The 12754-nt window shown below is 43.5% G+C and overlaps 1 protein-coding gene across 1 annotated transcript in view; it reads right to left on the bottom strand.

Annotated features, from left to right (window-relative positions):
* Positions 1 to 213: 213 nt before the first annotated feature.
* Positions 214 to 12754, bottom strand: part of stxbp5l (syntaxin binding protein 5L) — a 308382-nt gene continuing 295841 nt past the window's right edge. Inside the window, 4 exon segments of the mRNA XM_063005373.1 lie at positions 214 to 255; positions 1505 to 1725; positions 1851 to 1962; positions 8838 to 9003. Coding sequence (XP_062861443.1) covers positions 214 to 255; positions 1505 to 1725; positions 1851 to 1962; positions 8838 to 9003 — 541 coding nt within the window.

Below are 12754 nucleotides of genomic sequence, written 5' to 3' on the forward strand. Positions count from 1 at the left end.
AACAAAAATGGTCTAATCCACATATGAAGGAGGTAACTGCTAAGGGTACATGATCATCAAATGCTGCCCTTAGTCTTTATACCAGTCCGATTGAGATGTATTGTACTTTATACATAGCCCCAATATAGGAGGAACAACCTCTCTTGAAGGTCCAGTTCCAAAGTATCACACCTTTATAGCTGAAGAGCAAAGCAAGCCTTTATCCATGAGCCTCTAAAACTGATACCACTTCTTGTCTTTGCATTTCAGCATCAGCTGTAAGAGACAGTGAAAAGACATTTTATATACATTACCATAGCTCTTTAAATAAAATATCTGTTGAAACATATTTCTTAATAGTGATTACACTGATATTATTATGGCACCGTATTGTTTGGGGCTTGCTATTAAAAGTCTTGGTCTGGGCTTATTTCTGAGAGTCTTGGCCATATTTGTCATGATCTGCTTTTCATTTCTAAAAGTCTACACCCTGGTCTAAGTTGTATTACCAGATTTTATGCTCAGTAGCAAGAATAATCTTGGTCTGAATCAGAGCTTGGGTCTCATTACTAAGACTAAAAGTTTTGCTCCAGGTCTCAAAGAAATGAAAGAGAAACTATATCCCTCTAACTAGAAAGCTGAAGGTAAGAACGAGTTTTAAAATAGAAGTGTAAATAGTTTACTTTTGTCAGATAACAAAATGCAAAGTGAATGAACAAAAGAAAAATCTAAATCTAGACCTGTGGTTAGTTCTCCAATATATCTGATACAACCTCCCAGCCGAGTTCCTTCAAAAACTGTGTGCAAGTGCACCTAGAGAAATTGATGCTGTTTTAAAGGCAAAGTGGTCACACCTAATACTGATTTGATTCTTTTACTCTTATTAACTATTAACATTAAGCATTTTTTACACCTGCCTAAAACGTTTTCACAGTAATTGTACTGTATAATCCCAAATTTTATTTGATATATAATTATATATTCCTTATATGATAATATATAATTTTACACACGATTCCCAAAAAGTTGAGACAGTTGAAAATTTTAAATTAAAACTAACAATAATGATGAGCTTCCATTTAATTCAATACATATTTTCTTAATATAATTTCTTAATATAGTTCAGCTGCTTTACAGCTAGAGGTCTCTGTTGTGCCATATGCATTCCAAAAGAGAAAAGTCTGAACTGCAGGCAGCCCCGTCTAGCAGTTACAGTTCCTGATAGGTTGGTAAAAAAAATCTTTTATCTTTTCTTTAAGTTGTTTTACTTACTGTACCAACAGTTTTACTTACTGTCCCAATGTGGTCTAAGAAAATGAGTTAGACCATATTGCTGCTCACTGGATTTTTTAGTAGTTTTTTTTTTATTTAGTTTTTTAGTTTTTTAATTTGAGTGTTTAGTCATTTTCCAAATGTGTTCTATTTTTTTATTGAATAAGATTGTAAACTGAATCAGAATTTAAAAAGGTGTTCTTTAATTTAAACCTATTATTATTTGTTCTATTTCTTTCCCCTTTCCTGATACCTCGTGTGCATGTTTCGAGAAAGTTTCAGCACTGGCCATCATAAGTGCCGTCCTCTCTTCCAGCTCTCCTAGTCTCTGTCCTCTCTCATCCAGGGCAATGCGAGCTCGGGCAAGTTCACCCACAGCTCCTCCAGCAGCTGCCCGCATGCCCTCAATGCTGCCCTGGCCTGGGATGTGCTGGGCTAGACTTTGTGAAGCCTTTCCTGCTGCTGCCTCACCAACTATACACAGGAAGACAAATGAGCTTTTTGAACTATTGTTCATGCAACACCAACTGTACAGAGAAAGACATGAGCTTTAAGAAAACAAACAAAGAGACACACAGATGAATGAGATGCACACTTACAAAACTCTTCTCTGTCAAAGGGTTGTGCATTGCTACCAAAAAAACCCTTCAGAAAGCCTTGGTTCTGAGATTCTGGAGTCGCAATGGGTGTGAAAAGCTCCCCCAACATCTCCTAAAGCCAACAGAATGCTTGTTAGACAACATATACAATTGTACAGTTGTAGCTTTTGTGCACAATATCCTGTAACTGACAATAAAAATGTTTGGGCCCACTCACCCATTTGTACCTTATTTTGCATTCACACTAAAGAATAACAGACACAGGAAAGTATTTCTATTCAAGTGTTCATCATAGTGACTATTTGATACTTGATTCTGCAATACTGAAACATAATTACAGCATTATTAGCAAGTGGAAGAAAAGGTGACATTCAAACTAAAAGTTTATTAGTTTAAACAAATTAGGATGACACCATAAAGCAACAAATCCTAGTGATTGGCTCAAGTAAAACTCTTGGACCATTACTGTGGCATGGATGTTTAAGCACTGATTGCACCAGTTAATCTTGTCTACTATTATATATCTTAATCTTGACCCTCCCAACTTTAGTTTATACATGTAGAACAGGGGTGTCAAATGCAAGCACTTAAAGGGCCATATTTAAAAAGAATAGCAAATCCATGGGCCAAAGATTACCTGTTTTTTTATTTTTTAATAATATTTTGCTATTACATAAACTGGTCACTGTTTATTTAAAACATGAAAAGCATCAGCAAAATACAGGCACTTGAAGTCGAGCTTGAACTATGACATGAATACTTTAAATATGCAAAAACTTTACAAGCTCATTAATTCTTAGGATTCATTTCTGAGCTGCTGAGGATGAAATGAAGGTGTCTGTCAGTAAAACTGCTTACACAGGTATATGCTACAAAACACTGGACAGCATATGCACAGTGTACAGGCTGAGCTCTGGCCTCACTTCTAGGATAAAATAATGGAATGGGCCGAGGACGAGGGCAATTTAGGGCTAGTAATGAGGTGAAAAAACTAAATAATGATGTGATTCCAAACAGGTGATTTCAACAGGTGACTGTAATCATGGTTTGGTACAAAAGCAACATCCAGGAAAGGCTGAGTCGTTGATGAGCAAAGATGGACAGAGAATCTCCAGTTTGTCAACAAATGCATGAGAAAATTATTGAAATGTTTAAAAAATTGCGACTCAACAGTAGCTGATATAACCACATGGACAAAGGATTACTTTGGCAAACCTTTGTCAAGCACTACAATACGGAGTTACATGCACAAATGCTACTTAAAACTTTAGTGTGCAAAAAAGAAACCTTATGTTAACCATGTCCAGAAGCAGCGTCGACTTCTCTGGGCTCGGATGGACCGTTACACAATGGAAACGTGTATTGTGGTCAGATGAATCAGCATTCCAGGTCTATTTTGGAAAAAAAATGGACACCGTGTGCTCTGGACCAAAGACATAAAGGACCATCCAGACTTTTATCAGCAATAAGTCCAAAAGCCAGGGTCTGTCATGGTATGGGGCTGTGTCAGTACCCTTGGAAAAGGTAATTTACACTTCTGTGATGCCAGCATTAATGCATTACATTAATTAAGTGGTAAATGCTTTACTGTCCCAACTTGGGATTTTTTGGAATATATATACAGTATATATATATACTGTATATATACTGTATATATATATATATATATATATATATATATATATATATATATATATATATATATATATATATACACTGATGTACACTATATGTATACACTAATGTATATATACAGTGTATCACAAAAGTGAGTACACCCCTCACATTTATATCTTTTCATGAGACAACACTATAGACATGAAACTTGGATATAACTTAGAGTAGTCAGTGTACAGCTTGTATAGCAGTGTAGATTAACTGTCTTCTGAAAATAACTCAACACACAGCCATTAATGTCTAAATAGCTGGCAACATAAGTGAGTACACCCCACAGTGAACATGTCCAAATTGTGCCCAAATGTGTCGTTGTCCCTCCCTGGTGTCATGTGTCAAGGTCCCAGGTGTAAATGGGGAGCAGGGCTGTTAAATTTGGTGTTTTGGGTACAATTCTCTCATACTGGCCACTGGATATTCAACATGGCACCTCATGGCAAAGAACTCTCTGAGGATGTGAGAAATAGAATTGTTGCTCTTCACAAAGATGGCCTGGGCTATAAGAAGATTGCTAACACCCTGAAATTGAGCTACAGCATGGTGGCCAAGGTCATACAGCGGTTTTCCAGGACAGGTTCCACTCGGAACAGGCTTCGCCAGGGTCGACCAAAGAAGTTGAGTCCACGTGTTCGGCGTCATATCCAGAGGTTGGCTTTAAAAAATAGACACATGAGTGCTGCCAGCATTGCTGCAGAGGTTGAAGACGTGGGAGGTCAACCTGTCAGTGCTCAGACCATACGCCGCACACTGCATGAACTCGGTCTGCATGGTCGTCATCCCAGAAGGAAGCTGACGCACAAGAAAGCCCGCAAACAGTTTGCTGAAGACAAGCAGTCCAAGAACATGGATTACTGGAATGCCCTGTGGTCTGACGAGACCAAGATAAACTTGTTTGGCTCAGATGGTGTCCAGCATGTGTGGCGGCGCCCTGGTGAGAAGTACCAAGACAACTGTATCTTGCCTACAGTCAAGCATGGTGGTGGTAGCATCATGGTCTTGGGCTGCATGAGTGTTGCTGGCACTGGGGAGCTGCAGTTCATTGAGGGAAACATGAATTCCAACATGTACTGTGACATTCTGAAACAGAGCATGATCCCCTCCCTTCGAAAACTGGGCCTCATGGCAGTTTTCCAACAGGATAACGACCCCAAACACAACCTGCAAGATGACAACTACCTTGCTGAGGAAGCTGAAGGTAAAGGTGATGGACTAAACCCAATTGAGCACCTGTGGCGCATCCTCAAGTGGAAGGTGGAGGAGTTCAAGGTGTCTAACATCCACCAGATCCGTGATGTCATCATGGAGGAGTGGAAGAGGATTCCAGTAGCAACCTGTGCAGCTCTGGTGAATTCCATGCCCAGAAGGGTTAAGGCAGTGCTGGATAATAATGGTGGTCACACAAAATATTGACACTTTGGGCACAATTTGGACATGTTCACTGTGGGGTGTACTCACTTATGTTGCCAGCCATTTAGACATTAATGGCTGTGTGTTGAGTTATTTTCAGAAGACAGTAAATCTACACTGCTATACAAGTTGTACACTGACTACTCTAACTTATATCCAAGTTTTATTTCTATAGTGTTGTCCCATGAAAAGATATAATAAAATATTTGCAGAAATGTGAGGGGTGTACTCACTTTTGTGATACACTGTATATATATTATAATAATATATAACTTAGATGATACATTTGGTATAGAAAGTTCTGTAAATGTCACTTTTGTGGCATGGCATTGTAATTTACTAGTTACTAAGTCACCTTTTAACTAGAACTAGTTTGACTGCAACCGTTGAAAAAGTTACACATTACACAGTAGTCTTTTACCAGTTCTGTAAAGAAAACCCACAATGTTGCTTTATGCTAAGAAAAATGGAAATGGGATGGAGATCTAATCTGCTACAACAAAAGTATCACTTTTTTAAGTTAAACAAGCTTTACCATGTCATGTGCCTAATAGGCTCCTGCACAAAAAGAGACCACTCCTTAAAATGGCACATTAAAGCTCCAGTAATGTTTTAGAAAGTTTGTTTCTGATCACATTAACAAAGTTAAAGCTGTTAAGCCGATGGCATTTTTAGCTGCTTTCTATTTATTCTTAGATCATACATGATCATCTGCACTTGCACTAGCAGTCAGAAAGTCACTGGTTCATGCCCCACCACCTTCAGATTGCCACCTTTGAGCAAGGCCCTTAATCTTTAATTGCTTGGATTGTACAGAGTCAGTTGTAAATTGCTTTAGATAAAAGCATCTGCTAAATGCTGTAATTGTAAATCTGCATGTTACGATTTTCCAAAGGGTGAACTCAATCGCGGAGCGTCGACCCGGAAGAGGCGGGACCGACGCAATATAAAGTCACTGTGAACCTAAATCAGGAAAAGTGGCTGAAAAAGAGGGCTGCCAAGCCAACAGAAATAACGAACTGAAAACACTGACGGTTCACGTGTAAAAATAAGACCCTGAAATATTCCCCAATAAATAGATAAACTGTTCTGGAGATAAGTACACGCTTGGTGCACTAGTAAATTATATACAGTATATACGCGCTGCACTTATTCGCGCTGTGCAGCGAGTGAGTTTCAAACCGGGAACCTCGGGCGTTATGACGCAGTGACTTAACCAGAAGAGCTACAGCGCCTTTCTGCACATTCAAACAAAAGATGAATTGGAAAAAGTAGGGAAACTTAGATTACTCTCTTTTAGTTATATTATCGATCTTTTTTCTCCGAATTAATAACATTCAACAAAAATAAAAGCGCGGATTCACGCCCGGGAGCTGAGAGGTTAGTGGAGTGCTTTTGTACTTTAATCTCAGTTCTCCAGAGAGTGGGCGTGACCACCACAAAAGTTACCGAGCACCGCGCCGTTTGCTCGTGCCGAAAAAGAAAGGAAAATTACTCTGATCCCCGTAGGGAACGAGTAGAGTGCCAGGAAACAGTTTGAAGCTCCCCGCTTCAGTTTAAATGACGGGGAGGCGAAAGGTTTAAAGGATCTACCTCTAGCAACGAGGCGTAATGAAAAAAGAGAGAGTACTGCGGATCCTCTTGTCGAGGAGGAGGCGCAATTAAACGGAAAGAAAGAAAAGCGTATCTCCTAGTAAAATCAGGAGAATGCAAAGGAGTCACACACTGACTAAGTCTTTCCCTTTATTGCTTTTATTACCTCGGCCCCTGGGCCTACCGCAAACTCTCTATGAGACCTTGCGTTACCTGTATCCCTGACAACTAATGTGCAAGAGAGCACGAAGGAGGGTGTGACGAGGAAGCCTGACTGAGCGCTATCTTAAATACACGCTCAGCCAGGTGTTCCTCGTGAACGCTGATTGCCCGAGGGTGTTTTGGGAGTTGTAGTTCTCCTCCCTTGGGGCAAGTTACGGACTGTATGTCCTCTGGTCGCGAAGTTGGCTCCCCCTGGTGGGCGCAGAGGGAGTCGGTCGGCCTCCAGCAGCGCGAACATCGGAGCCCGCAGGTTGAGCTGCGGTCTGGCTCCCTCCAGTGGCCGCGGGGTGTGTAGGCCGAGTCCTAACACTGCATAGTTTAAAATAACATTAGCTTCTGAATTTACAAATGCTATTTTAAGTAAATGGGCACAAATTCTCACATACACACTTTAATGTCTTTGCATAATAGTGGATGTTGTTAGGGCTACAAATTAAGAGGAGACTTTCAATTAAAGCCTTATGGTTTTGGAATAAAATGTCCAACAATCTCACGGTTTATAATTTGGCCTTATAAATGTATACGTGTATTTAAACCTTTGAGTTTTATCTTTTTCTATGTTTTAAAAATAAAATAGATTTGAACGCAATTATATTAGTTATACAGTAGATTGCTTTTATTTAGCCACTAACATAAAAACTAGAGACAGCAGTACCAGGTTGCTACATACCAACAAGAGAGAAACCCTCTGGCATTGTAAAATAAATGATAGGATAGGATGTGATTAAGGATGCAACAATAAACTTGTAAGCTTGAAAGTAATGTTGCTTAAGTAAAAATTACCAGTTATCATTATTACCAGTTATGTGTAACATTCTCGGAAAGATTGCCGACTGTGCATAATGGTACATTGGAGCTAAACAGTTTGTTTATAAATACAAAAAGTGCAACAGTGCATAAATCTGCATAAAATGATAAATATGACAGTAAGTCTACTAACAATGCAATCACTTAAGATTTTTGAGACTTTTTCTGGGCTGTGGATTAGGTTTTAGGGCATGATTTAGAGAAACTGCTGGTCTGCTACAAAAGCACTGCTGAAAGGCAAAACTTTTTTATGACTTACTGTGATCGTGACCCCACTGCTGTTAGCAAAACTAGTGTTTGCTGGCCACTAGGGGTCAAAGGGAAGGAACAAGAAAAAAACCCAGGACGATGAGATAAAATGCCAAAGTGCAATGCCCATTTATTCAATCCAGTAAGTGCTCCAACAAGGTGAAAAACTATTTACAACTATTTACAAAACTGTACGATATACTACATGGCTCATAGCAGCCTTCATAGTTCAAAATTAAGTCAGTGCGCTAGGACTGAGTCGGACCTGAATCAAACGATTCACACAGGCTGGCTTCTCGAATCCGAATCAATTTTGCTTGCTCACTCGCTTACTTCACCGCTCACTCATCTCCACTTAACTAACCCCCCTTACTGTGGGCCGCATGCTTCCTTAAAAGCATATGAGCACAGCAAACGTGAACGGAGTGCTCAATTACACCCGAATCGGTATACACATTTTTTACATCTTTTTTTACGCTGTTATATCCGCTCACAGTGCTGCCTTCAGAAGTGCGCATCATCTGTCAGCAAAAGTCATTTTTGTTTTAGCAGCGTGTGTGTGTGTACAATCTGTTAAGAGGGAAAGGGGATGATGGCTTGATCAGGGTCAGTATCACACTTACCCTACCTTACAACAGAATAAATGGCAGCTGGACCATTAACCATTAAAATAAAAAATCATTGTAATAAATGATCGCACATGCTATTTGAATCTGTTTTAATTTCAAATACAATATGTAAAATAAATGAATTAATACTAACATTTATAAAACTAAATCCTTAGACCAAAATTAGGGTTTTACTGTTAAACAAAACTGGACCAGATTTGTATTATGTCTAGTACTAGACTGAGGGACAAAACAAAAAAGCCTGTAAGAGCACCTGTGCTCAGCTCAGCAGAGCTCAAGGCATTCAAGACAAGCATGGCATTTACATTAAAAAGCACTTTCACCCACACTATCTCTGGCACGCACACTCAAAATGGGCACACAATTTTAGACTCACACTTTCATTTATGCACACTCCTTCACAAACCTGCAAATGATCAGACATCTCCTGGCTGAAAGTAATGCGCTGTATTTCGGTTGGAGAGCTCAAGTAAAGGGCCTGACCACCATTGGTGAAGCAGAATGTTCTAGCAATGCGCATGTCTGCTAGCGGCAGGTAGTGCACATCCAACAGGGGCCGTAAACTTGGGAGGCTGCAGAATAAACACACACAGTTTAGTTTGTGTGCATGTCTGTTAGCGGCAGGTAGTGCACATCCAACAGGGGCCATAAACTTGGGAGGCTGCAGAATAAACACACAGTTTAGTAATTTAAAAAAGAAAAATATTAATACATTAATACATGTCTCTTTATATACTGCTTTTTTTACATCTAGGGGCAATTTGCAGTAGCCAGGCCACCTGATTTTGGGGGGTGAAAAGTACCAAAAGGAAACTGGGTCATGCTGGGTGAGGGGTATTTGGAGCATGCAAGATTCGTCCCCAGGACCCTGGACTGTCAGGCCCAAATAACATTACAATAAAAATGACAAGATTCAGTCGCACTTAGAGTGATCATTGACCAACAGTGCCAGTTTATTATTTACATCCAGAGATTACTTCCTAATTATAGATAGTGTTATTATAAGAATTATCAGCAGTATTGAACAAATTAATGCATGTAAGGACTAAAGTGGTTCACATGGGCATTACTAAATGACATCAAAATAACTGATTGTTTCATTTGCCTATTAAATTATTTTGGGGCCTTAATTTACAACCCCAAATCAGAAAAAGTTGGGACAGCATGAAAAATGCAAATAATAAAAAAACAGAGTGTCTTACATTTACTTTAAGTTCTGTTATGAGTGTGCTGAGAGGGAGGACCCAAGATGCAGAGAATAACTTAAAAGTGATTTTTATTTACAAATTAATAAACAGAAATAAACAAAGTACAAACGCCAATGAACAGAAAACAATTCGGGAACCCCGAACGAAGCCGACGACGTCTTGGCGAACTGAAAAAGAAACAGAGAAAATAAAAACTCGAAAACGGGAAAAACGCGAGTCGCGAACCCTGGTCACTCACTCGCGGAGATTACACGTATGCAGCTCGCTACGGCGAGGCTTAAAGGAGGATAAGTCTCGAGCGCCTATGAGGGGCGAGCTCGGGAACAAGCCACCGAGGCTTAAAGGGAACGTGAAAATAAAGAGCCGGGCTTACCAAGAGCCCGGGCGGCACTGTCACCAGCGGGAGACTGGGAAGCGGCCGGTACAAAAACAAAAGGAAACTGACGAAGCCCGGTTTCGAACCCGGATCGCTCCGGGGAGAGCGCGGCTCGCTTAGCCGGGAGCCAATGGCGCTACAGGACAGCCGGGGCGTTGCAAGGGCTCAAAGCGCTGCTGCGCGAAGCTTGCGGCGCTAGCATTAGCCGGGAGCTAACCGGCTGAAACAGAGGAGACGCTGGCAAAGGAACAGCAGCGCAGGGGCTGCACGAAATCGCACCAGTCTAAAAACACTAGGTCTAGTTACCTCGGCCTTTCGACCTAACCACCCTACCACCGTACGGTGCCAGGGGAACCACCCTAGACTAACAAAGAAAAAGGCTGCAAAGTAACAAAGTAAACGGGCAACGCCCACTTATATAGTGAGCGCGCAGGTGCCGGTCGTTCGCACTAATCAGCGGGCTTCTCTATTAGAAGCCACGCTGCTCTTTGTTCTGTAAGATCTGCGACGCTGAGGACAGGTGGTAAGTCCATCAGACGCCGCAGACCCCCTAACAGGACCCCCCCCTCTAGGGACAGCACCCGAGGTCCCAAGACCCACAGACCGGTTCCTACGGAACTCGCGGATCAGTTCGGGGTCCAGGATCTGTTGAGCCGGTACCCACGAACGTTCCTCGGGGCCGTAACCTTCCCAATCCACCAGGTATTGGGTGCTACCCTTCACTTTCCTGCTATCCAGGAGGCGGCGGACCGTAAATGCAGGGGCACCCTGGATGATACGAGGGGCGGGAGGTTGTGGGGGGGGTAAAGGTCCCCCGCTCGCGAACGGGCGCAGTTGGGAGACATGAAAGGTTGGGTGTGCCCTCATCCTGGGAGGCAACTCCAACCTATATGTCACCGGGTTGATCCGTCTGACTACCTTGAACGGGCCAATGTACCTCGGTGCCAACTTGTGTGTGGTACCTTTGACGGGGAGATCCCTCGTCGATAAGAGGACACGTTGGCCTGGCCGGAACGTCAGAGCCGGCTGTCGCCTGCGGTCGGCATTGCGCTTCATGGAGCGCTGAGAGGCCAAAAGGGCCTGTCTTGCCTTCCGCCAGGCGGCGCGGCAGCGACGGACGTGTTGCTGCACAGACGGCACCGCGACCTCTTGTTCCTGATCAGGAAACAGTGGAGGGGGATAGCCGTACTGTGCCTCAAATGGTGACATTCCCAATGCGGCATGGTGCAGGGTATTGTGGGCGAATTCAGCCCACAATAATTTATCCGCCCAAGTGGCTGGATTCCCTGCTGTTAGGCACCGAAGCATCTTGCCTAGGTCTTGGATAACCCGCTCCGATTGCCCGTTGGACTCGGGGTGATACCCCGAGGATAAGCTGGCCGTCTCGCCCAGGAGTTGGCAAAAGGCTCGCCAACACTGGCTGATGAACTGCGGACCCCGATCCGAGACAATGTCGGACGGGACCCCATGTGCTCTCACCACATGTTGCAGAACAGCATGTGCTGTGTCCATGGCAGACGGGAGCTTGGGCAACGGAACGAAGAGGCAAGATTTGGTGAACCGGTCTACGATTACCAGTACCACCGTAAATCCCCTGGATTTTGGCAACCCTGTGACAAAGTCCAGTGCCAGGTGGGACCACGGTCTCAAAGGGACTGGCAATGGATGGAGGAGCCCGCGAGGACGCTCTCTTGTGCTCTTGTTAGTAGCACAGACTGCGCAGGTTCGGACTAGGTCCTTGACCTGCCCCTCCATCCCCGGCCACCAGAATTTTCGGCGCAGTAGGATCAGGGTCTTAGAGACTCCTGGATGGGCCGCAAACGAGGACGCGTGAGCCCACTCAAACACCTGACGACGAACTGTCGATGGTACGAACAGTCGGTCAGGCGGACCCCCACCTGGGTCGGGCTCAGCTGCTTGGGCGTCCCGAACAGTCTTAAATATGCCCCAAGTTATAGGGGCTGCTATTTGGCTAGGGGGAATAATGGGAGCAGGCTCCGCTTCGGGTCTAGTCAGGTCCCACTGCCTGGACAAGGCATCCGGCTTAGTGTTCTTCGACCCTGGCCTGTAGGACAGGGTGAAGTGGAACCGACTGAAAAAAAGAGACCAGCGGGCCTGACGAGAGTTCATCCGCTTCGCTTGTTGGATAAACGACAGGTTTTTGAGGTCTGTCCAAACAAGGAAGGGATGTTTAGCCCCCTCCAGCCAGTGTCGCCATTCGTCAAGTGCCAACTTGATGGCCAAAAGCTCCTTGTCTCCTACCGGGTAATTACGCTCGGCAGGAGTCAAACGGTGGGAGAAGAAGGCGCAGGGGTGGAGCTTCTTCTCTGGGCCCACTCTCTGGGACAATACTGCCCCTACTCCGACGTCCGAGGCGTCCACTTCAACTACGAAGGCTTCCTCGGGGTCAGGTAACTGCAAGACCGGAGCAGTCGTTAAGAGAGATTTAAGCCTGTTAAAGGCTTGTTGGGCCTGCACCGTCCACTTGAACGGGCCCTTGCCCGTCAGGGCCGTCAAAGGAGCGGCGACCGTGCTAAAGTTCCGAATGAACCGCCTAAAAAAGTTTGCAAAGCCCAGAAATCTTTGCACTTGGCGTACGGAACTGGGAGTTGGCCAATCCTCCACTGCTTCAATTTTAGCCGGGTCCATCTGCAGGGCGCCCTGAGAAATTATAAACCCCAAAAAGGAGATTGATGGGGCGTGAAATACGGATTTCTCCAGCTTGTCGAACAAATGGTG

The sequence above is a fragment of the Trichomycterus rosablanca genome, chromosome 12, assembly GCF_030014385.1.
Source record: "Trichomycterus rosablanca isolate fTriRos1 chromosome 12, fTriRos1.hap1, whole genome shotgun sequence".
Taxonomy (NCBI): domain Eukaryota; kingdom Metazoa; phylum Chordata; class Actinopteri; order Siluriformes; family Trichomycteridae; genus Trichomycterus; species Trichomycterus rosablanca.